Source organism: Vipera ursinii (assembly GCF_947247035.1).
Source record: "Vipera ursinii genome assembly, chromosome: 3".
In the NCBI taxonomy this organism is placed as follows: Eukaryota; Metazoa; Chordata; class Lepidosauria; order Squamata; family Viperidae; genus Vipera; species Vipera ursinii.
In genome coordinates this window covers 127,293,499-127,320,942 of record NC_139516.1, presented here as the reverse complement: position 1 = coordinate 127,320,942, position 27,444 = coordinate 127,293,499, and the positions used below count along the sequence as shown (strand labels likewise).

General features: G+C 36.8%; 1 protein-coding gene across 1 annotated transcript in view; it reads left to right on the top strand.

Moving 5' to 3' along the window:
• The window catches only part of GABBR2 (gamma-aminobutyric acid type B receptor subunit 2), a gene marked incomplete at its 5' end in the record, with an annotated part of 408,227 nt that overhangs the window by 71,680 nt on the left and 309,103 nt on the right, over window positions 1-27,444 (top strand). Inside the window, one exon of the mRNA XM_083360642.1 lies at window positions 21,842-22,012. Within this exon, the coding sequence (XP_083216768.1) occupies window positions 21,842-22,012 (171 nt within the window). The remainder of the gene's footprint in view (window positions 1-21,841; window positions 22,013-27,444) is intronic.

The window sequence follows — 27,444 nt, the reverse complement described above, 5'->3', positions numbered from 1 at the left end:
AATTTGCTTGTAAGTAGATTGTCAATCAGTGATGATCACATGACCTGGTAATGCTACAACTGTTGTAAATACTTGTAATTACAAAAAGATTGTGTTACCCTGTTGGTGCTCATTTTAAGAAATAAAATTTTCGACTATGTCTTGTTTGTGTTTTGATATTGTTCCCTGTCATTCTAAAACATTGTTTCTATTGCTTTTACAAATAATACATTTGTTTTTATACCAGTATCTCATTCTTCTAATAAGAAACAAAACCATAAGAGGGTCTTGTCATATAGAAGAAATGGTGACATGAGGGAGTCAAGTTATTTTCCAAAGTGCCTGTAGGCAGGACAAGAAGCAACGGATGGAAACTAATCAAGGAGAGAAGCAACCTAGAACTAAGGAGATACTTCCTGACAGTTAGAACAATTAACCAGTGGAACAACCTGCCTCCAGAAGGTGTGAATGCTCCAACACTGGAAATTTTTAAGAAGAGACTGGACAGCCACTTGTCCAAAATGATATAGGGTTTCCTGCCTGAGCAGCGGGTTGGACTAGATGACTTCCAAGGTCCCTTCCAACTTTATTATTATTATTATTATAACTGCAAAAACCTGCAAATAATATGAATGGTTTATTCATTCATACTGAGCATCCTATGAGCATCCTATACTTTTTAAGCAAAGCTTTTGCTAGAAAAAAGTGTTTATATTGTATGCTCTTTCAGTAATAAGAAATGCTTGTTAAAATAGAATTTAGATCCATTCATATTCTATGAATGATAGTCGTCCTGAGAATAGACTTTGCCTTAAACCACAAGAATGAACAATTTTTTTTGGTATTATCATTTGTCCATATGGTAGCATTAGGATTTTAATCTGTAAAAATTGTTTTTTTCTGTATATATCAAAATCATTATCCATCATTTACATATGATTATCTACAATTGGTCTAATTGCATATTTTTTAATACTGACTAGACCTCCATTTTTTATTTTTGCAAATACAGATAGAAAATCTGTTCCCTGTTTAGGGTACTTATTTACATATAGTTTTACCTTGAAATAAATAATCATGATACCCATGGCATCAATGGCATATATTTAGCTTGCTTTGGATAATTAATCATTTGTAATGCCTGTGGCCAGTTTCTCAACCTCAAGCAAGATCATTATAATATCTTGTCTGTGATTATGGAATGAATGTAGCCTCTTGGCACCACATACAATTTCCTAAGCATTATGCTTGTAATATACAGTACAGTATTTATAGTTACTATTAACACAAATTGAGTTTATTGTATTTAAGCAGCTTCACTTTATTTCCTGATTATAGTTGATAACCTTGAAATAACTTTTCTTTGATACTTCTGTCATTATATGGGAAGGAGAGGGAGTAAATGGATAGCCGCTCCGGCAGTTTGCTGTCTTAATATTCATGGTTATTTTTAATTTCTTTTAAAAAAAGCTTATTTTTTGGAGGCCAACAAAATCACCTGTGTTTTTCCAAGAATGTAAAATGGAGTCTGGAAAGAGTCCAGGAAGCAGGCAGAGTCATTCATCCTTTCATAATAAAATTCCCTATAAATAGCAAACTTTTGATGCTATAAAAGGATGGAAGCAAAAGCCTAAAGATATTTAATCAATAGCACAATTAACAACTACTTAGTAGAAATGTGTGGCAATTTAGAAATGAAACACAGTTCAACACAAAGAGGAGATTGTCACGGCTGTTTCAGGTTCCTTAGAAATGCAAATTGTAATAAACTCTTCATTTTTGTACATGACACTAGTGAAAAATAATAATAATCAAGTTCTAAAGTATCTTGCTACCCTGGGACTGCTCTGCCCAACCAGGACAGCCTATGTTGCATGGAGCAGTGATTCCTTATTGACTTCCCTCACCCAACCCGAAACAAAGGCTAGGAGCAAAACCAAAAGAAAGAAAATGCCTTTCCTGGGGGTTAAAAAGTACAAGGGCAATTTAAACCTGGTGACTTATCTGCAGAGATCTATCTGCTGAAGTATGATATCAAGTTACAAGCTTATTAGAGAAACTGGCATCAAAAATGACTTTTTAAAATAGCATTTGCTTTATTAGAACATATGCAATAGCAGGAGAGACAAGGATGGATGTTGGGCATAGAGAAAAGAGCAGGTGTTAACAAAGCACAGTATTTATTTATATTTATTCCGATGGCCACCCATTTCAAGAACAACTTACAAAACTGAATAAAACAATTATAAATAACAGCTGAGACAACCCACAAATATACCAAATATCATCACAGTTAACATAGAAAAAGGGTCACCCATGTCGTCAGGGCCTCAGGTTTAACAACAAAACCAGGACCAGCCCAAGAATGACATAGAACAGACATGTCAAAACAAGGCCCCGGTCCCGGATCCGGCCCGCAAAGTGGTTTCATGTGGCCCGCGAAGCCACCCTGGAAACAGTGAGGGAATGGCCCCCGCTGCCTTGGCCCCGGCCCAGGCTGGCTGGGAGCCAATGTACAATTTCATGGTGGTCATCTATCCTAAAATACATTTAGTCTTACCTCTACAAGGCCGTCTGGAGACAGCAAGGGATCAGCCCCTGCCGTGTCAGCACTGCCCCCTCGGTGCATGCTGGGGAGGTATCACCCTTTGTGAGAAATGAAGAAATGCACCAACGCCTGGAAGTGGCCAGCACATGGCCCTGCCTACTTCGGGCAGGCTAGGGACTTGGCAGCATTATGCTTCCCTTCATATTCGTGCCACCCAGCTCAGCCTCTCGGCACTGTGAGGAGAGCACTCCACTGCCTGCCAATACCAGGCATACTGGGGCTGGGCAGCATTGCACAGGTAATATCAACTCTCACGCTGCTCATGGCATCCCCTCCCCCAGAGCCCACCAAGCCGGATATGTGAAATAGGCGAGAGCCATGTGCTGGCCACTTCCAGGCAATGGTGCATTTCTTCATTCCTCACGAAGGATGACACTTCCCCAGCTGCATTTCTTGCCTGTTTTTCTCCCTCCCTCATCTCAAATATTTTCCCACCACTCTGTTCTTAGGAAAGAAGGAAGGAAGGAAGGAAGGAAGGAAGGAAGGAAGGAAGGAAGGAAGGAAGGAAGGAAGGAGAGGGTCTGAGGGAAGTTCTGCCTTAGTCCTGCCCTGCTGCCCTTCAACCATCCCCTTGCCCCCTCCTCCTGGCCTGGGGGGGTGTCTCCCATCCTATTGCTAAGGAAGCTTTGGAGACAAAGCCAGGTCTCCTCACATGGACAGGGAGTGGGCCTCTCTCTTCACTTTGCCGTCATACCCATCATGAGCAACCTGGCTGAGGAGAGCAAGTACAGCAGCAGCAGCCTTGAGGAGGTAAGTGCAGCTGGGCGCTCTCTTGGGGAAGTGGGGCTGGGCTTAGTGCCACGGGTGGTTGAGGGCTGGGCTGGGCATTTGACCTCCGTGCCATTGTCCAGCCCCCCCCCCCGCATGGCCTGAGAGGAACAGTGAGGCTCCTCCAGTGGACCATGCCTTGGCACTTGCCCCGGTCCCATCTTCTTCTGCCAGAGACCCTCAGATCTGTCCCATTCCTGCCCAGGCCCCCATAGGCATCCTTGACACGAACAATGTAGAGCTGGCCATGCCCACCCAGTAGGCCACACACATTCCAGCCACGCCAACCCAGTAGGCTGCGCCCACCCTGGCCACACCCACCCAGCCCCCCAAGGGCAACCACAATGCTGATGCAGCCTTCAATGAAATTGAGTTTGACACCCCTGACATAGAATGTTGTTGTTGTTGTTAGCTGTGAAGTCGTGTCCGACCCATCACGACCCTATGGACAACATTCCTCCAGGCCTTCCTGTCTTCTACCATCTTCTGGAGTCCATTTAAGCTCACGCCTACTGCTTCAGTGACTCTATCCAGCCACCTCATTCTCTGTCGTCCCCTTCTTCTATTGCCCTCGATATTTCCCAGCATTAGGCTATTCTCCAGTGAGTCCTTCCTTCTCATTAGGTGGCCAAAGTATTTGAGTTTTAGCTTCAGGATCTGGCCTTCTAAAGAACAGTCAGGATTGATCTCTAGGTCTGACCGGTTTGATCGCCTTGCAGTCCAAGGGACTCGCAGGAGTCTTCTCCAGCACCATAGTTCAAAGTCCTCAATTCTTTGGCGCTCAGCCTTTCTTATGGTCCAACTTTCACTGCCATACATTGCAACTGGGAAGACCATAGCCTTGACTATACACACTTTTGTTGACAGGGTGATGTCTCTGCTTTTTAGTTTGCTGTCTAGATTTGCCATGGCTTTCCTCCCCAGGAGCAAGCGTCTTTTAATTTCTTGGCTACAGTCCCCATCTGCGGTGATCTTGGAGCCCAGAAAAATAAAATCTGTCACTACCTCCATTTCTTCCCTATCTATTTGCCAGGAATTGAGAGGGCCAGATGCCATGATCTTGGTTTTCTTAATGTTAAGTTTCAACCCAGGTTTTGCACTCTCCTTCCTCACCCGCAACAAGAGGCTCTTTAGTTCTTCTTCACTTTCTGCCATTAGAGTGGTATCATCTGCGTATCTTAGATTGTTGATATTTCTTCCAGCAATCTTAATTCCAACTTTTGATTCATCTAGCTCTGCCTTTCTCATGATGTGCTCTGCATATAAGTTAAATAGGCAGGGCGACAGTATACAGCCTTGCCGGACTCCTTTCCCAATTTTGAACTAATCAGTGGTTCCGTGTCCAGTTCTCACTGTTGCTTCTTGACCCGCATATAGGTTTCTCAAGAGACAAATAAGATGGTCTGGTACTCCCATCTCTTTAAGAACTTGCCACAGTTTGTTATGATCCACACAATCAAAGGGTTTAGCATAGTCAATGAAGCAGAAGTAGATGTTTTTCTGGAACTCCCTAGCTTTCTCCATGATCCAGCGTATGTTGGCAATTTGATCTCTAGTTCCTCTGCCTCTTCGAAATCCTGCCTGTACTTCTGGTAGTTCTCGATCTACATACTGCTGAAGTCTAGCTTGTAGGATTTTAAGCATGACTTTACTAGCATGAGAAATGAGTGCAATGGTGCGATAGTTTGAACATTCTTTGGCACTGCCTTTCTTTGAATGTAAACTGATCTTTTCCAATCCTGTGGCCACTGTTGAGTTTTCCAAATTTGCTGGCAAATTGAGTGTAGCACTTTTACTGCATTGTCTTTTAAGATTTTGAATAGCTCAGCTGGAATACTGTCACCTCCACTAGCTTTGTTGTTGCTCAGATTTTCTAAGACCCACATTACTTCACATTCTAGGATGTCTGGCTCGAGGTCAGTGACCACCTCATTGTGATTATCTGGGACATTAAGCTCATTCTTGTATAGTTCTTCTGTGTAATTTTGCTACCTCTTCTTAATCTCTTCTGCCTCTGTTAGGTCCCTGCCATTTTGGTCCTTTATCATGCCCATTTTTGCATTAAACGTTCCCTTCATCTCTCCAGTTTTCTTGAAAAGATCTCTGGTCCTCCCTATTCTATTGTTTTCTTCTATTTCTTTGCACTGTTCATTTAAGAAGGCATTCTTATCTCTTCTAGCTATTCTGTGGAATTCTGCATTCAATTGGGCATATCTGTTTTTCTCCCTTGCCTTTCGCTTCCCTCCTTTCCTCAGCTATTTGCAAAGCTTCCTCAGACAGCCATTTTGCTTTCTTGCATTTCTTTTTCTTTGGGATGGTTTTGGTTGCTACCTGTTGTACAGTGTCGCGAACCTCTGTCCATAGTTCTTCAGGCACTCTGTCTATCAGATCTAATTCCTTAAATCTATTTGTCACCTCTACTGTATATTCAACAGGGATATGATTTAATTCATACCTGAGTGGTCTAGTGCTTTTCCCTACTTTCTTCAGTTTAAGCCTAAACTTTGCAAGGAGAAGCTCATGGTCTGAGCCATAGTCAGCTCCTGGTCTTGTTACTGACTGTATAGAGCTTCTCCATCTTTGGCTGCAGAGCATATAGTCAATCTGATTTCTGTGTTGACCGTCTGGTGATGTCCATGCGAAGAGCCATCTCTTGGGTTGTTGGAAAAGAGTGTTTGCTGTGACCATCATATTCTCTTGACAAAATTCTATCAGCCTGTCCCCTGCTTCATTTTGTACTCCAAGGCCAAACTTGCCTGTTATTCCAGTTATCTTTTGGCTTCCTACTTTAGCATTCCAATCCCCCATGATGATAAGGATATCATTTTTTGGTGTTAGTTCTATAAGGTGCTGTAGGGCTTCATAGAACCGGTCAATTTCATCCTCTTCAGCACTGGTGGTTGGGGCATAGACTTGGACTCCTTTGATATTGAATGGTTTGCCTTGGATTCGAACTGAGATCATTCTGTTATTTTGGGGATTTTATCTCAGTATTGCTTTTCCTATTCTTTTATTGACTATGAAGGCTACTCCATTTATTCTGAGGGATTCTTGCCCACAGTAGTATACCTGATGGTCATCTGAATTAAATTCACCCATTCCTGTCCATTTTAGTTCACTGATTCCTGAGATGTCGATGTTCAGTCTTGTCATCTCTTGTTTGACTACGTCCAGCTTTCCTTGAATCATGGATCTTACATTCCAGGTTCCTATGGAGAAAAAATCTTTACAGCATCGGACTTTCCTTTCACCACCAGGTACATCCACAGCTGAGTGTCCTTTCAGCTTTGGCCCAGTCGCTTCATTCTTTCTGGCGCTACTAGTACTAGCCCTCTGCTCTTTCCCAGTAGCATATTGGACACCTTCCGACCTGAGGGGCTCATCTTCCAGCGTCATATCGTTTTGCCTTTTGGTACTGTCCATAGGGTTTTCATGGCAAAGATACCGGAGTGGGTTGCCATTTCCTTCTCCAATCACGTTTTGTCAGAACTCTCGGCTATGACCTGTCCGTCTTGGGTGGCCCTGCACGGCATAGCTCATAGCTTCATTGAATTACACAAGCCCCTTCGCCACGACAAGGCAGTAATCCATGAAGGGAATAGAATAATCCAGCCAAAAATCAGTTCTTTATTTGCTTATGCCCCATAGACACAATCTTGCTAGACTAAATCTTTACTACCCTTAGTAGTAAAGGATATAATGAATATATCATGGAGATTATCAGGAGATGTGAACCTAACTGTCTTCCACTGCTTCCTATTCAGCTCTGGGCTGTGTTGTCTCTTGTCTCACCTGTCTCTTTGGAATGTTTGTTGAACACTCCTTTTGTAACCCTCTTCTCCTGCATCCATTTTGTAAAGAAAAATTCCCATCAAAACAGTTCTGCTATTCCTTCTGACTAGTAATCCTTGTTATCTTACTGTATTCTTGGCCATTTTTTTCTCGATCATCTTTTTTGCAGCAATCATTTTCTTACATTACATTCTTACTTGCCTTATCTGCAGTCTCATAACTCTGGTTATCTAGGCAATGGAATGTCAAAAAATTATGCACAGCTATAATCTTTTCGAACACTATTTAGCAAGGTAAAAATAATAATCCTATTTCTAAATACTAAATACTGTCTAAAAACCTAAAATGCATGAAATATCAATATTACAAAGTTTGAGGTTTTGTCACAGTTGACTTTATTAATTTGGTGTTTTAAAAATGCACCTTGGCATTTCTAGAAGTATTGCATCTTGTATGAAGTATATTAGAGTTCAATATCAGTGATTCTATTTTATGGAATGATAAAGATAAAATTATAGATATGAGCTCTGAAGAAAATAATCAAGTCAATATCAGTTCCATAATTGCATTTATAAATTTGCTCTGTGTCCAGATTTACAGAGAATAGAATAATGGTGTGTTCTAGTTTTGACTGTGCAGAAACACTATGAGTTCAGTTATGGAACTAAGCAACTCATTTTTCTATGTTCAAAATCCACAGAATCATTATTGAAAATATTGCTACAATCAATATATAGTTACATCATGGTATTTTTGTACTTAAACTAGAACTGCCATATCTGGCCTCTGAAAGTCCAGAAACTGTGCATGTCATCAAGGATTATAATCTTAAATTGACCCTGGGTTATATAAAATCTGTCTTGCATAATTCTGACATTATGCAAGGGGATCTAAAAATGACTGTCATAATTTGGGTGCTTATGCATGGTGTGTGATCCAATCTGCATGAAAATGGATTTATACAGGGTTTACCAGGCTCGAACCTTTGTGTCAGGGACTGCCTGTGTTCATTTGTGTCACTCAAATTGTATGAAAAGTGTAAATAGAATAGAATTAAGTTAGTTACATCTCTATAGTTGCTTTATTGCTTTAAAAATACATACACCTATCAGCAGTCTTTACCACTTTTGTGTAAGGAAGACAATATTAAATTTATATTGTTTGTTGTAACAATCTGCTTGAGGTAATAACCAATTAATGAAGGACATCTGATACACCCAAGGTGAAATGAGAGCTGAATTATGTTTTGGTCATTAATACATCATGGCCTAGCTTCACACTTTGGTAGACTACTAGAGTCAGATCACTGCTTAAAAGAAAAAAGAAAGCTATTGATTAAAGACTTTATCAAGAGGTTCAGCTAACATTGGGAGAGTTTTTTTTACATATAATACATTAGTCCATTGATGATGTTTGTTTATTCAGAAGGATTAATCCTGACAAGACTCTTCCAAGGGGAACTAAACCACTAGAGAAGGAATACAGTAGAAACAGTTATTATTATGTTTACGTCTGCACTACCAGTATTTTGTAAGTCATGGAAAAAAACACCAACTACCCTCTGAAGTTCCAATTAAATTGTGAGAACAAGTAAATATATTATGCTAATTGTCTAATATTCTGAAGTCATAATCCCAAATTCTTTCCTTTGACTATTTAAGTGGCTGAAGTTTGAGTGAGCAAAATTCTTCAGCTTCATTCTCTTGGGAATATGTGACACAGTTACACTTGTCAGTGAAATGTTTCTGTATAGAAAACTGGAACTTTGGTGACCTTATAAATTAGCTTATTAACAAGTAAAATCCTATGGGAAGCCCAGATGGTTGGGCTGCCATGTCTCTAATATATTATAATCCTCTTAAAATTCAAAACTTGTGCTTTTGGAGAGTTTTGGTCCAGTATAATCCAAGGACTTAAAGACATTTATTGGATAGATAATTCTGTTATTAATTTTGGTTCAGATATTTGCTTTCCCATTCTATTATTCTAAAACAAAGGTCTTTTGCTCACTCTACTATAATAATAAATATGTTGATCTACTAGTTAAATTTTACAGAGAAAGAACTGTAACATCCATATCCTTTGTCACCTTTTCAATCAGGAATGTTTTGTCTTTCCCTCCTAACTGTGGTACCATGAAAACATATTTGCTTTGTGTGTTCACTTAAAGAATAGGGCATGTTCAACTTTTAAGAAGGAAAATACCTCTTTGCTGAATTGTGAGATATAATCTACAGATTATACTCACATGCACATTTATACACCCACTACATGTTACAGGATAAATTGTAGGATGCCATTTTGAAAACAGATACAGGTAGTCCTTATTTAGTAACTGCAATTGTGTTCCAGTGACTTGGTTAAATGACATAGTGATTACGTGAAAATTGTACCTGTACGTACTATTTTACTTCAGCTTTCCTTTCCTTTACAGCACGGGTGTCAAACACAATTGTGTCACGTGATGTATCATAACATATTGCGACTTTTTGCCCTTTGCAGAGCCAGGGTGGGTGTGGCCTGCACATGACGCATGTGGCCCGGCATCCACCAGTTTGGCACCCCTGCTTTACAGCATCAGAAGGGTATGGTCCCAAACAGCTGGGTGTGCTGAAATGGTGTGGAAAGTTTGCAGAAATCAAATCATGAGGAAGCTGCATAGAAGGGCAAATCTTGCTATCCCCCCACTTTCATGCCTTTTGAAAGGCTCACGGTGCTGGTGTAATTAGCAAAAATTAGAATGTTTGTATTTAGATTCGTTGGAGAGGACGAGATTACAGAAAGAGGAATAAATACATCAAATAAAAATTAATTTGAACTAATACTGTAAAATAAGACAACATGTTAAATTCATTGATGGACTATCTGCGAATATACACACAAATCACTCTTATACAGTATATATTACTTCCTTTAATATATACAAACACAGGCATATATTCCCACAGTGGAAATCTAGGACCTCACAAATATAAATCTTTGAATGTGTACTCTTACCCTGCAATAAATAGGCATAGGCAGTTTCTACATCAGAAAAGGGGAGATTTGGGGGGAGGGGGAGATTGAGTTCTTTTGATAGGTTTTTGGTTGCAAATGCATGATTACTCTTAATAAGTAGTAGTAGTAGTAGTAATAATAATAAATAATAATAATAATAATAATAATAATAATAATAATAATAATAATAATGCAGCTTTATAAGGCTATGCTTTTGAAAACTTGTGTCCCAAATGAAGATAAAGTGACATTTTATAAGTGATTTATGGAAAAATTAATACGTTTTTCTTATGAAAATTGATATTTGATGGGGAACTGGAATGGGATGAACATCTGAGAAATATATCAAAACCCTGAAGGTAAATTACAAAATGCCATTTTTTTAATATAACAGTTAATTTAAGATTAGTGGAAGCATGAAGACAGAAATTATAAAGAATATTTTTATTTTCAGAGAGACTTTTCAGAAATAGATAATATATGGATTTCAAAGAATTTAGCTACACAGATTGCTAAAGTAGAGATTTTGTCAAATACTTTTTTTTGATCATAACCTCATGAGTTAGTTTATAAAATAATAGTTACTACTTCCAGATGGAGACTAAATGAAATATTGTTATGGAAAGGCGAAGGACTGTAAAAAGAAACTAGCAGATCTTTTTGGAAAATTATTTAAACCTGGGAACAAACTTAGGAATTATTTGGGATGTAAGAAAAGCTTTTATGAGAAGATACTTTATAAATATAATATTTTACTTAAAAAGAAGAACTAAGAGAAAAGGTAGGCTATTTTGGATGAGACAAAAAGAAAAGAATTAATCTGCATGGAAGATAATTAATTTTTGCTCCATGAATAGATTAAGAAATTATAGCATATGTACTTTGTCATGAACTGTTGTGAAAGGTATAGTTGGTGAAAGATTTTTTTTACAAGGCATAGGGTAGAGCTGTTGTTTTCATGTCTGCATATCTTAATGTGCTTCCTACATAAAAATGTAAGGGACGCAGTGGCTCAGTGGGTTAGGACGCTGAGCTTGTTGATCAGAAGGTCGGCAGTTTGGTGGGTTGAATCCCGAGTGCTGCATAACAGAGTGAGCGCCTGTTACTCATCCCAGCTTCTACCAACCTAGCAGTTCGAAAGCACATAAAAATGCAAGTAGAAAAATAGGGACCACTCCGGTGGGAAGGTAGCAGCATTCCGTGCGCCTTTGGCATCTAGTCATGCCGGCCACATGACCATGGAGTCATCCTCGGACAAACGCTGGCTCTTCGGCTTTGAAATGGAGATGAGCACCAGCCCCTAGAGTCGGAAACGACTAGCATGTATGTGCGGGGGAACCTTTACCTTTACCTTTTACATAAAAATACCTAGGTATGCCTAGGTGTCCTTTTCATTATCATGATCATTCCAAAATGAGGAAAGGTGCACTGTGACAGCACAGCACAAAAACTCTACTTTTTCATGCTTGCTCTGCAATGTCACATGCACAGGTCCATAAGGAGCAGACTTTTACTATGATATCACAACACATGTTCCCTCCCCGTGGACATATTGGAGAATATGTACTATGTAACCTGAGAAGTTACTAATTGGAGTTGGAGACTATTGGTTTCCACCTAAGTATTCTTGTTTCTGATATCATGATATAGTTTTCTATATCATCAGGTCATCTTCACAGATTTCTAATTCATAATCTAGGCCTTGGTTATTCCCACTAGGATTACCAATTGTGTTTCCTGGCAGAATTTCTGTTTAACATCTGCATAATAAGCAAAAGCTGACATGTGAACCTTCTGCTGCCATTCAGCTTTTTCTTGGTTCAAAGGTGGAATGGAGGAAAAGTCTGACTTGTTACTTCTGCTATAACAGGTTTGTTCTATCATTCCCGTAAAGTATTTTGAATTACATTACATATACAATGATTACACAATAGCATTGCTTATGTACAAAAATCTCCAATGTTTATTCCCAACAGATTGTTCTGATTTGTCAAAAAACACTGAATACCCATAATGTATTTAGAAAAAGCATTTCCATTTAATGATGTAAAATACATTGCAATTCTTTATGGATCACTCATTTTTATGTATTCTAAATACTTGTAAGACAATTAGAGGTATGATGTTGACATGGCTGTCCAATTGTGATTATAAAGCAGTTACTGTCACAGCTGTTTTTACACTTGCAAGTGCTCAGCTCTAAAGATGTCAGCTAATAGCCTTGTGTAATACTAAGTGTGAGTGTTAAGAACAACTGTGAGCGAAAAATCACATTTAAGAGTAATTAAACTTTCCTCTTATTTTACCTGCAGAAGAATAGGTGTTCGTGTACTAAATGGAGCCCTGTACATAACATGATTTAAAGGTGTTTCATTCTGTTATTGTGCCAACAGGACTTGAGACATAAAACACAGTTAGTTCAGGGAAGAATTAAGACCTTTGAGTCTGTACAGTCTTTGATGGATTGCACACAAGACATTTCCAAACCTTTTAGCTGAGTCTGTTTTCCTTGGAAAGATATAAGTTGTGTTTAAGGCTTAGCAAGGTGCTCATCAAGGCTATACCTCAAGGCCTTTTTCAACACTTTCAGAAGCTAATTGAAGAAATCAAAAGATGCCTTTGCATGTGCACCTAAATTCAAACTTAATGCAAAGTGAAGAAGCAGTAGGATGTTTTCAGATGTAGAGAAAGACCTTGATTATGATTTTGCAGTCCTGTTTTATGTTAATCTCTATTAAAAGTGCTGCACTGAAAATCTGCATAGCCATACAGTACATACACTGAAGTTTGCAGGATCACGTTGAGTGAGCAAAAACTGGCCAAAATGAACACTTTCAAGTTTCCTTTTCAGTGGGAGAATTGTGAGCATTGTTTAGCTGAGTGTCATTTAAAAAAAAAAGATCTTTTTCATGCAAGACATTTCATGTTGGGTTTTTTTGCAATTTCTAGTTTGACCCCTTGGCGAAATTTGGCATATTGATTAAAAAAAAATCCTATTTACTTCCATAGCCCAAAAGCAGAGAAATTCTTTTTTTTTGGAGATATACATGTAATCCTTGCTTAACTACAGTAATTAGGACTTGCAAGCCTGTTGCTAAGCAACGTGATTGTAAAGCATGATGTCAAATGACTATGCTGACATGCAATGGGAGTTTTAGCAGTTTCAGTTGCCATTCCACATGTTTGATAGACATGATGTCATGTGATTGCCATTTATGACCTTGTGCTGGCTTCCTCATTGATTTTGCTTGTTGGAAGCCAGCAGAGAAAGTTGCAGATGGCAATCAAGTAAGGGGGAGGGGAACGGGACTCTGTGCTGTTGTAATTGCATTCTGGTTGCCAAGCACCCAAATCACAATCACACGACCATGGGGATGCTAGATGTCTGTACCAATTCAGGAATGGTCATAAGTTCCTTCCTTCAATACTGTCATAACTTCACTCATGGAATGAATGGTCATTAAATAAATAAAACTGTAGTTTTGTTTATCCTGCATTTAATTACCAACTCAATTAGACACATTTTTTCTAATTATTTTCTTGAAATGAGAATTATGCAGATGGAATTTTAAGAATTGATAGTGAGGTTGCTCTCTGCCACAACAGCAATATTCCAGAATCTTGCTGTGTTTTGGGATTTGGCAAGATTCACATTTTCTTTAGAAGTGTACCAAGCCGATTAATTTGGCATTTAAAAACCCCAATATCAGCCCTAAATAAACTGATGCAGACCCCAGATTGTCCGACTGAATTGGACATGAAACTAGAAAAGAAGCCCTCCAGCTCCTGAAAATGGAGACACTAGGACTGGAAGTCCAGAAGTTACTCATCGAAATGAATGAGTAACAACAACAACGATAACAAAAGCTGATGAGAGCTAAAGGATTCTGTTCTAGCAAAATATGCCTGCATGGCTTCAGCCGTGATTGCTTTATAATATTCTGTTCTGAAATTGAGGTAGGTCATCTTCCCCTGGAAAGAGCTGGCTCCCAGTTTGGAAGGACACCTTGGTTTGTAGCTTCTGCATGAGCAGCATATGAAAGCTATGGCCCAATCAGCCTTTGTACAGTTTGGTCTCGTGCACCAATTGCAGCCTTTCCTGGATCAGGGGATTATAAAGCTCTACTATAATACAGTCTCAGTGTTTCATCCACGTTGAAAGTTCCAGGAGATTAAAGGGCACTGCCTCATATTTGCAGTAATGTGCTTGCTTGCTTGTTTGCTTTCTTATCCTTGAGTTGAGAGAATATACCATCTTGGTATATTTGCCATTCTGTTGGCAGTACCTTGGCAAATGTCCAATTAGTGCTCCTGCCTGAATACATTATAACATTGGCTAGTTCAGGATAGTATTTAGTGGAATTTCTATCATCCCCCCCTCCGACTCTTTGTTACCTATCAGCAGAAAAATAAATTGCCCAAAAATGCATCTACCAGTAGTTCCAAAGATTTTTTTAAAAAAAACCCTAGATAATATTCTGATTGTGAATGAAGCAATAGGGGAGCACTTGGAAGATTCCCCCAACCCTGCCTCATCACATGTTCAGAAGAGTGATTGGACAAAGGAATCCAAGTTGCCTCTATCTCTTTATGTACTTTCCTTCAGTCTAGAGCAGACATGTCAAACTCGTGACATCACGTGACATCGCACAACGTATCGGCACAGTTTTGCCATTGCTGGCAATGGGGTGGGTGCGGCTTCCGGATGATGCGTCCAGCCTGTGGGCCGGCATTTTGACACCCCTGGTCTAGAGAAAACATAGGAAGGGTGCAGGAAACATTGTTACTAATTTGCATTCTGGTATGTGCATGCATTTGGACTGGCTGTGCTTAACATAGTAGCCATTTTATGAATAATCCAATCCCATAGTAGCCATTTTAGAACAATGGTCATACAATATACTCAACATTCCAACCATGCCTGTTGCCCCATAAAGATAATATAGCCCTCTAGCACTTGTATCAACTGTGTTATTCCTATTTTAAATGTTCCTTTCCTTTTACTTTTTTCTCTGCCCCACATCCACATATAATTTTAATAATTATCTGAAATATATGTTGGGTTTGGCAGGTGTAATATATGTCTCAGGCTTAGCAGAAATTCCTATTCCTCCCACCCTGCTGCCCGGCCCGGTCAGTTTAAGATCTTCTCAATTTGTTCTCAATAACTCTTGACAGACTGTCAGTTCTTTGTAGGTCCTTTGAACAATTTCCTGGCTTTTGCTTTGTTTCTTGTTTTAATCTAACTGATGGGCCAGCCCAGATATCACAGAATGACATGACATGATAATATTATTCAGTGATGAAAAAAGCTTCATTGCCAGGGCAAAAACTACATTGCAAGAATTAGGGTGAAAACCGTGAGCTAGTTAGCTAATAAATTCTTTGACAGACATGCCTCTAGTATAAAACCATTAATATGAATGAGATGAGAAGATGTGAAAAATAAACTGGCAATTTAAATGTACAGTATTTCTCTTTCTTGGAGCCTTTTTTTCCATAGCTTTTTAACTGCTATGAATATATTTGATCAGAAAATTGCTAACACAAAGGGTTAAAGCATAATTCTTATAGTTGGCTATTTTCATCCTAAATATGAATTAAAATCTTATGTAATAATCTGAACAAAAAATATATCTTTGATTTTCAGTAAAACAGATTAATTTTAAAAGCCTCCTTAAGTTGTTAAATTGTTGTCAAATTAATAAATGATTAGCAGTGATTAATCAAACTGCTTTTTTCACATAGTTACACATTTGATTATTGATTAAATATTAAAAACAATTTTGCAGCACATCAATGTCTATGATCATTGTAAACTTTAACCAATATAATGAGCTTTATTAAAAACTTGAATATTTAGTAATTCAGTTTGGTTGCCCTAAAACTAAACAAAAATTTATTTTTAAGGGATGACTGAGAACATTAAACATTTTTTATTTTATGTTTCTTTCAGAAAAAAACAATCATATAAAGCTTTACTTATTTGTTTTGAGCTACTTTATAAAATAAAAGAATTTCTGAAATAAAAACAGTGACGATTGCAAAAATGTTTACATGTATACTATAATGACAATATGCTATAATACTTGAAATAAGTATAGTTTAATCTCAGCTATTGATTCCGCTATAATCAAGTATCATGACAAAATATATCCCATAGCCTTACATAAATGTGAGGTTATTTTTTTCTTGTATTAAAATGATATTTTAAACTATTTTTATCTTTTGTTATTCTTTGATTTCTCTCAGAAAAATATAGGTCATATATTTGATAATTCGACATTCCCTCAATTGCTGTCCTAGTTGCATAACTGACAATTGGTTATTTCCAATATCTTGAATATCTTGCTGTCAAATTAATTCTTTAAAATTGTGTTGCTTTTATTAACAGAAAAATAAGCAGAAAAAATAGTCACTTTAATTCTTGAATGCTAGTATATATTATTTTTTTGCATATATAGTAATTCATAAAAAAATCCTGATCTCTTTTTATTTCTGCACGTAAGGTGGAAGTTAATACTGTTTCATTTGTAATTTTGTGTCCTTTTTTTAGTTTAGATAGAACAAAAACTAAAATGGGCACAGGTTGAGAAAGAGGTATGGAAGTGTGCAAGAGGTCCTGCATGGGTTGGGGAAGGCATGCAGGGGGTGGCATGGGTCAAGTAGGATACGTGGAGGGGGAGGGCTTGTGAGGTGGGTGACACAGGTTGATGGTGCACATGAGGGTTCCTTTCCTGCATGGGCTGGGAAGGGTGCACGGGGGTGTGTGTCTTTCCTCCTTGCTTCTCCTTTCCTTCCCCTTCTCATCTCTTCCTTTCCCTTGCCAGCAGGTAGATATGTGTTTGCTATGGATGGGGGAGGGAAAAAGGGATTGCAAGACTTGAAATTCTGAACTGAAGAAGCTTCTTGGATGAGAAGTGAAATATTTTCAAAGGAAAAATACCTCAAGAAAGTCCAGTTGCCTTTTGGAAAAAAAAGCACATTTTGGGACAACCGTGGCCTGGATGATTGAGAATCTCCATAGTCATTCAGCCTGCCGGTTGCTTAAAGTATACTAGTTACTTTTATTCCCAAAAGAACTGTAATACTGTACCTTAATGGGTTTCAGTTAAACTATTAAGCTTATATTTTAAAGGTTAAAAAATAAAAACATTTGAAAGGTCATATACAACTGTCTGTTGTCTCTGGCTTATATTGATAGGTTATTGAACTGCCAGATGATTGGTTAAATAGTCTCAACTGAGAATAAATATTCAAATTGAATTAGTTGGAAATTAGTCTTATTGTAAGTAGAAAGTGTGCTAAGAAGTTATTAGTAAGAAGCAAGATAATAGCTGCAAGGACTCTTGATAGGAGTTTAGAAGCAGTTTCACGATAGCTTTTGGCAGCAGGACGCAGAAGGTCTCCAGGAAAGACAACTGTTATCTTTTTTTTTCCATGTCCTGATGAAAGTTTCACAGAAGGCTGTAGTAGGTTTGAGGAAGAAAATAGGACTCAAGATGTCAAAGGTCAATTTGAATAAGAATGGAGCTGTATTCAATCTGATATCCTCCCAAAAGAAAAGAAAATACTTTAAAAGTTCTCCCTCTGAATTCACTCTGGAGAACTTTTAAGTATTTTATGAAACTAAAAACAGCTAACTAGAGTGAAAGAAAATTAGCACATACAGGTAGTCCTCAGCTTACAGTGGTTTGTTTAGTGACTGTTTGAAGTTACAATGGCATTGAAAAAAGTGACTTATGTCAGTTTTTCCACAGTTATGAACTTTGCAGAATCCTGTGGTCACGAGTCCAAAATTCAGATGCTTGGCAACTGGTTCATATTTATAACCATTACTGTGTCCCAAGATCATGTGATCACATTTTGCAACCTTCCGAAAACCAAAGTTAGTGAGGAAGCCAGATTCACTTAACAACCACTTATCATCTGCAGTGATTCACTTAAAAATTGAGGCAAGGAAGGTTGTAAAATGGGGCAAAACTCACTTAACAAATGTCTCACTTAACAACAGAAATTTTGAGCTCAATTATGGTCGTGAGTCAAGGACTACCCGTATGCTTTACTTAAGATCATTAAGTTTGTTAAGGATATAACTTCATTAAAATATTAGTTCATGGGTTATTAATGACATTTAATCTTAAATAAATACAATTATAACTTATTCATCTTAAATAATTATCCATTTCTATTTATCCCATGTGTAAAAAAAAACAGTGTTGTAACATTGATGGTGTATTCATAAGAGGCTTTAATTAGTGTTACAATGTCAGAAGTGGAATTTAAAGCATAAAGAATTAGTGTGAATTTAAAGAACAGATTAAGGAAGAAATATTTAGATGTATGGATTTTATATGCTGCCTTGACTTCTCCAAAATAAATTTGGGATGTGAGCTTAATGCAAAATAAATGACTACTGAATCAAATACTTTAGAATTTGGTAAAGATCGCTGAAGTAAAAAAAATCCATTGATAGTTTGTACATTCTTCATGTTGTGTCTTGGCTGAAGGACTTAGTGAATGAATGAAGTCACAATTTTTTCCCATTTGGTGGTGGGAATAGGTTTGGGTGATTGGTTTGCATAGCTTTGTTTCCTCCTTGTCATTTCCTCTGCTTCTTAGACTGTGAAATGATGCATGATCAGAATGGCTCAAAAGAGACTTCTAGGATTAAGAAAATGGATAATAATAATAATAATAATAACAATAATAATAAAGTTGGAAGGGACCTTGGAGGTCTTCTAGTCCAACCCCCTGCTCAGGCAGGAAACCCTATACCATTTGAGACAAATGGCTGTCCAGTCTCTTCTTAAAAACTTCCAGTGTTGGAGCATTCACCACTTCTGGAGGCAGGTTGTTCCACTGGTTAATTGTTCTGTCAGGAAGTATCTCCTTAGTTCTAGGTTGCTTCTCTCCTTGACTAGTTTCCATCCATTGCTTCTTGTCCTGCCTTCAGGTGTTTGAAGAATAGCTTGACTCCCTCTTCTTTGTGGCAGCCCCTGAGATATTGGAACACTGCTATCATGTCACCCCTCACCCTTCTCTTCATTAAACTACACATACCCAATTCCAGCAACCGTTCCCTATATGTTTCACAATTTCTGGAGGCAGGTTGTTCCACTGATTAATTGTTGTAATTGTCAGGAAGTTTCTCCTTAGTTCTAGGTTGCTTCTCTCTTTGATTAGTTTCCATCTGTTGCTTTTTGTCCTGCCTTCAGGTGCTTTGGAGAATAGCTTGAATCCCACTTCTTTGGGCAACCCCTGAGTTATTGTAACACTGCTATCATGTCACACCTAATCCTTCTCTTGAATTAAGAGTGCAATCAGCGGGTATGGGAAATTTTCATAGTATTCAGGGTAGTGTCACAACTTTCTGGATAGTCTTTGGGAATTGAAGGAAATATCTAGGAATGGGAGAAAAAAATCACTGAGGAGAAGAAATTTTATTCAATAACATCATAGTATTGTCATGGTACAGTAGGGCATAAGCTTGGCATTAAAAATGATTCAGATTCAGGCCCTGTTATCTTTTCCAGGACTGAGATAAATGTGCTTATAGAAAATGCCCAATAGTTTCTGCAGAATTTTATTCTCAGTAGTGTCAAAATATATTTTGCAAAACATTAATATGAAATTAATTAATATTATTATCTACATTACATAGCAGAAGCAAGAAAGATACTTGTGGCACATGATAAAACTTGAGCTCACTTCACTGGACTCATAAAATGTTATTCTGAGTTGGCAGCAATACATACATACTAGCTGAATATCTTTCTGTAAATAGAATAAATTTATCTATTTATGGACCTGATTGAAATCCAACTGATGGAGAAACAATTTTGACTGATTCCCTGTCTATAACCATTGAGTGGTTCTAGATGATTCTCCAACTCTCCAGAGCAGGTTCAAGGATTAGATTTAGGAGAAAAAGGATCAGTGAAAATCATCATCCTCTTTTCTACACATGTAGACATCTTTAAAACAAACAAAGTCAGTATTTCAGCTAGGGCGGACTTCATATCATATGAATCTCTGTATGATGGCTGATTGCATGTATATTACCATACAGGAAAACGAAATGGAAGAAATACAAAATGAAATGGAAGAAATATAAACAGTAACATTTTAATTAAGATTACATTGTTGTAAGGACCCACCTCAATCAGTTCTCCCAAGAAAGCAATACTCTTGAAAGGAACTTTTATTGGGAGGTGTTGACAGCAGAAATAGAAGGCAGGATCTGAGGGTTTCCTGTGCGAATCAAGTAATTAAAAGTGTCCATAGTAACCCCACCCTAACTGTCCATCCAGACGGTTCAAACAGGCCAATCGCAGGTGTGAAAACGCCATGGGAACAGAATGATAAGGCGCTGCTTCCAACGGTGTCTGCACCGAGTTTTCCGCACTTGGAGATAAGGCAGATGGCCAGAGGTACATTCCATTCTCACCCCGTTAGAGACACATCAAAGAAGATAGAGGAAGAGACAGAGCAAAGCAAATACACATTGGCACCTCAAGCTTCCCCCTCCCCCCCAGGAGAATGGCAGAACCCGAAAAGAATAAGAAATCCCATGCACGCAGAACATAGGGTTCTGACAGTTGTACACAAAATAAAAATAATTCATAAAGCAATAGCAATACCTCAAACAACCTAGTATTAGTAAGCTGATGTAAAGGAGGAAAACCTGCTTTGAGTTGATTTTATGGTTATACATATCCATATAAATTTTTTTGGCAGCAAAATAGAAGCTGTTTATCCCTGCCTGCTTTCAGGATGTTTTTGGATTTACTGGTTTTTCCTACAGCTGTGGGATTTCCTGGTGATCTCATATCAATTACAATTCAAACCTGCTTAGAGATTTTTCAGTCAAGATGGGTTAGGTCCTTCCACCTTCTGTTAAATTAACTCTTGCAATGGAATACATGTGTATTACCTTGATTTAGATTTTAATGCTAAATACATTATATTGTAATCGAGTATTTTATTCTGAGGCATAAACATTTCTCCAAGAATAGCTATTTTAAGTTCGGAGTCCTGGAGGACTGAAATGTTCTTCACATGTTTTTCAATATTTGCCTTCTTGGTGTCAGATCAATACACATTTATTCTTTTTTTGTAAGTTCTGCCATCTTAATTTCCTTGGTTATGTATTTAGCTGGCCCAGTCCACACCATGAAAACTAGTTGTTATTTGGATCTTTGTGGGCCTTTCCTAAGGGTATGATGGGTCCTGAGCCTCCTGAGTCTCCTCTACATATTGTGTGTGTATACACAGGCACATGATAGCATGTCTGTATTGGCAGTCTTGCTGTTCTGTGACTGATTGGTAGCCATGATTAGTTATTGTTGAAATTGATTGTTACCTGTTTAGATAACAGCCCTATATGTCTGGTAAGACTGTATGACCTCTGGATTCTCTAAGAGGGCACTTTTGAAAGCATCCTCACTAATACAATTGATCTGGTCAATCCATTAATGCAGATTGGTCTGTAGACTGCTAACAATTACCAGTTGTCAATCAACGTTTTTTTTCCTGATTATGAAATTATTTTTAGCAATGTGCATTCATTTTAGTATCCCATCAACATTACCATTTATTTTGTAATTTAATATGACACAGTCATCTCAGCAAATTTTAGATTAATAGATAATACTGATTTTTTTAAACAAATACAACAATTGTTTTATCTTACAGCTCTCATTTGCAGCAACAACACCAGAGTTAGCAGATAAGAAAAAATATCCTTATTTCTTCCGGACAGTGCCATCCGATAATGCTGTGAACCCAGCAATTTTAAAGTTGCTCAAGCATTATAAATGGAAAAGAGTAGGAACTTTGACCCAGGATATACGAAGGTTTTCTGAGGTAAGAGCAGTTTAATATCTTCTCATTGAAGTTGGAGTTGGTTGAAAAATGGCATGTTCTTGATATAGAGTGAAGCTAATGGTGGGGATTAAGAAACATTTCTAAAATAATTCATAATTAACCAAGAGCTGAACCAGCAGATATTGCGTATACATTTTCCAAAGATCACATTGTAAGGCAGACATTTTATCTTTGAAGCTTGTTACAAAGGCTTTTAACCTGTATTTTTCTATCTGCTAAGAAATGTTTATTTCTTCAAAGAATTTAGACTGCATAGCATGGAAGCTTGGATACATAGATTTCTATCATTGTTATACTATTTTGTTAAGTTGCAGAATAAATATCAATGTTACTGATAGATTATCACATAAAATTTGTATACTTAATAGTTACTGTCCAATTCTAAATATGGGCTCTCCAAGGACAAAGCTGAAACAAGAATAATCCAGCAAGGCAAAACTATAATTTGACAAATGACATTCTTGATAGAATTGATCTGAGATTAAAATGCTAGTGGAACATTTTTCCAGGTTTAAAATAAATAAGAAGTAATCTAAAATGGAATAAATAAATAAATAAATAAATTGTTAAATTGATGAAATAAGTTAAAACATTTAGAAGTAACAGTTTGTATAATATAAATGACTAATTATTTGTCTCAAATTATGCATTTGCTTGACAAAAAGAGGTATCACATCTAAATCTCACAAATTTTATAATGCATTAGTCAGAAATCTGATCAAATGAACTAGGACAATTTAAAGTGTATTTTTTTATAATATGCAACAATTTTCTCTGCCATAGTACCTGGTGATATTCTGATTAAATTCTGATTCTGATTAAATTTTTATTTACTGTTCATCTTATAGTTTATCAGACCACAGGCTTATTATGTTGAATTTTTATATTAATACATTGTCATATTCAGCCTTGTTTTTGAGTGCCAAGAATGAATATTGCTAATATTCCATTGGATTCAGTAATTACTGGAGTATATTTCATGTGATCAATACATGAACATACAGTAGACTCCTATTATCTGGAAATCCTAAAAAAAATAATGATGCACATATCAGTCAAAATTAAATATGGTAGATAATATTTGTTAAGTTGCATGTCATCCAGTTAGTCTGCATAAAGGAAGAGAGGAATTTATACCTCATAACTTCTGCCATCATGTGTCACTATATCTTTTGGAACTTCTACCCATAGCATATTCTTCATAGCTAAAAGTGAGGTAGTTTGGTATAAATTTCCTACATTATATCCTGTCAGTTTTCCCTTAGAATCTCCATCCTACATTCTACATTTTAGTCTGTGTTCTATAAATAGTCTATGTTCTATTTTCTTAGCATAGTCTCTCTTCTGCAGTTTTTCACATCCTGAGAGAAATAAACAAATGCTTTATAATGAACCAGTTGTAATGAACTGTAGTCCCTCTTGCCAAGGTCTACAAAATTCTTTTTAAACTTGCTTAAATGTTACCCTGCTTGGATGATTTTTGAATGAACTGAATTATAGTTTTACTTGTTGAATCATATCTGTCTATGGTTTCTGAATTGGAAGAATTTTCCTCTCATTTCTTTATGTATACTGTTGGAGTGAGTGTGAAGCTGAACATATTAGCACAAGGTAGAAGTTTTATCTTTTTGTAGTTTGTGGATTTGTGTATTAGATTTTTGAAAGATTGGTACTCTAGAAATTAATGTAAATATTTTTTTCTACTAATTACCCATCAACTATAATTTTGGCCAAAACATTCAGCTTAGAAAATAGGTGTGAGATATATTTTTGTTGAAAGTTGATATATTTAACAAGACATATACATAAATGCAAATAAGGAACATAAGACTCTTTACTAAAACATATTAACAATGGAGAGACGTTTACACTAAGATAATGCTCTTTGCAGAATGATGCTAATATTCTCTTGCTACAAATACTTAAAGATATATGGCCAACTTATATTGGGATGACTCCTCCAGTCAAATGCAGGGGCAAAAAAACTTAGCTCAAAGAGAGATGATTATATTCCTGACAAAAACTGATCTAAAATATATCCACTCAAAAACATATTTCATACATTATCTACTATTAGTCTACTATATCCTACTATATACTAGCTGCCCAGATACACTCAGCATGTCACCTGTCTCACTAGAGGCAAAAAATATTTTAGACTACTGCTGCACCATATTAAAAGATGCTTATTGATTTTTTATCAAGAGCAATTGTGGGCCACTGATCATTGTTTGGTTCATCTTGTACCCATTTTATAGACAGAATCTTAAAATCACAAAACCTGTGATCAGAACAGTGAAGTCTTGGACTGAGGAGGCAAAGTTAGAGTTACAGGTTTGCCCTGAAGCTGCTTCAGCAGATGTGGTTGAACTCATTGCTACCATGACATCATATGTTAATTTTTATGAGGATATGTGTGTGCTGACCAAGAGTTTGTGCATATGCAGTAATGTTAAACTTTGGTTCACAACTAAGCTCTAGCAGCTACGTTGTACCAAAGAGGAAACCTACAGGAATAGAGACAGGATGCTATACAATCAGGCCAAGAATATATTAATAAGGAAGAAGATATTATCAAGAGATATTAACATTAAAAAGACAAGACAAGAAACAATGGTTGGAAACTAACCAAGGAGAGAAGCAACCTAGAACTAAGGAGAAATTTCGTAATAATAAGAGCAATCAACCAATGGAATAGCTTGCCTTCAGAAATTGTGGGTGCTCCAGGACTTCTGGTTTTTGTGCCGGAGCGCGCAGCTGCATGATTGCGGAGCTCTGCACCCCACCGCTGATTTCACCCTGCCAGGGGACTTTGAATGGCTCTGAAGTCACCTCGGAGAGAGGTGCCCTGATGATCATGGAATGACAGTGGTTGTTCTGTTTGATCTGAGAAATCCCTCTAATCCAACAGAAGAAAGCCTAGCTGCACACCAGCATCTAGCCCAAGCTACTTGCAGCTGAAGTCCAAAAGCACGAACCAGAACAACGGTAAACAACGTGCTGGGAACTGGTGAGAGTATCGATCTTCTCTCCTCCACTCTGTAACTAAGTCCTTGGGAAAGATCCCCAAAGTAAGAAAACCTCCGAAAGTGAAGGGAAGGGGACTACATCTCCACTCCCTCATAGAAGGAAATAGCGAATTAACCTTTTAGGGGGAAATATATTGAAATCAAAGTTAAAATACTACATTCTGGATAAATCTAGAAATTAAAAAATAACTGCTAAGATTAGACCTTAAAGGGTTTTGATGAAACTATAAAAATAATAATAAATAATAATAATTTTTTGTCTGAAAAAGTTGGAAAATAAACAACTACTGACACCTAGTGGAGAACTAGAGCATAGAACATTAACAATACTGACTCAGAAATTGGCAAGATGCCCCAAAACAAAGAATAATCTGTTCCCTTGAACTTTAATAACCCTCAGCAGACAGCTGGGTGGGAACAAAGAAAGAATACATATGGGGCCAGCAATAAGATTAAAAAGTGTCTGAAGGAAAAGAAATTCTCTGCTGTCTAAGCTCAAGAATTGTTTACAGAAAAAGGAAAAACTTTGACTCTTGGCTAATCTTTTAGGGGGGAATTTTTTAGGAAGGACTCAAGGTGACTAAATATACTGAACTGCAGTTTTGACTGGTTGACAACTGACCCTGAATAAAATAACTGTTATAAAATACTGATTTTACTGATGACAATTAGAAATACAGTGGATTATAAAAGCTATATATAAAGATAAGAACTACAAAATTGGGCTGTTTGGATTCTTAGTTTGGCTGACTATGGCACTGATGAAGGACGACTTGAAAGGGGGAGACAACATGGATATTATATACTTATCAAAGAGTGACAGTAAACTACATTTAATACTCCTGAAGGACCTAACCTGGACATTTCAAGACAAGACAAATACTTTCCAGGAGGAAATGTACGTAATGCTATGACAGATACAAATGACAATAGCTTTAAACCACAAGGAGATCAAAAACAATTTGATGACATAAATGAGCACATCTCTAATTTAAACGCACAATCAAAAAACACTCAGAAAATAATAGTAAAGAATGAACAAATCCGATAACAGAGCATAAACTAGAAGAAAATGACTCAATCAGCGAAGCTACAAATGAAGAGAATTATAATTCAACACAAACGGGAAAAAACCTACAAAACCTGGACATAACAATAAAAATGGAAGAGATACTTTATTCATTATCTGAGGATAAGAAAGAAGACTTAACAAAATGGACTATAGAAATGCCAGGAGAACCATTAGAGTTCGGGAGACAAAAAGCATATATTTTACACATTCTATCTCCACTCCCAACAATACTTACAAAATAACAAGAACTTCCTGGCAAGTGGAATATATTAGTTTGGAAAGCTACTTGGCAAAAGAAGAAGGCCAGAGACAGATTCAAGAGATTTGATTCGTCCTACCAGATGGAGTATTACATGAGCAAACACTTGTTTGAATATGGTTAAAAGAACAGATAAATTTTGATATAAAGGGGCCTTACAATAAGAAGGATAAGAGATATAAGTAATATACTATTTTTATAATATATAAAATGTAAAAATATTGGGATGATGTATGTGAATGAAAAGTTTGAAATTTAAAAGTAAATTAAGTTGAAGAGAATTAGGACTAAGGAATGACTGAAATACTGAGGGGAAATTAAGCTTAAATAAGAACTTAGAAAATAGGATATATAGTGATTTAACGAATTAAGTTCTACAAATATAAGTGAAATATAAACTGATCAGAAAAGATGTTATAGGTAGATGTCATATGATAGATAAGCAGTATAGTATTTTTATAACGCATGAAATATGAAAACATTGGGATAGTGTATCTAAATGGAAAATCTGGATATTTAGATAATAAATATTGAGAAAATTATGATAAGAATTGTTTGAATATTAAGGGGAAATTAAGCTTAAATAAGAATTATGAAAATAGGATATGTGGTGAACTAATAAGATGATTTTTATAAAAACAACACAAGTTGATAAGAAAAAAATGTCACACATGGACATTATTATTATTTATACAAACAAAAATGTTTATATTTAATGATTTATGCATTGAAAATATTAAGAATTATATTTGTTTAAAGTTGAAGAAGGACAATACTATTGGGAGAACGGAAGATCAAAGAAATATACTATTAATTAATATACTAATTATAGAAGTACAAAAGTTAATTATTATTGACTATTAATTAACTACTATTGATTTTTTTCTCAAAATATATGAACCAAGACAACACGCTGTACACTAGGCACTAAGGATTGTTATTGTAAAAAAAATGTAAAACATTTCTTTAAAAAAATGGTGGGTGCTCCATCACTGAAGGCTTTAGAAAAAAAGACTGGACAACAATTTGTCTGAAATGGTATAGGGCAGGG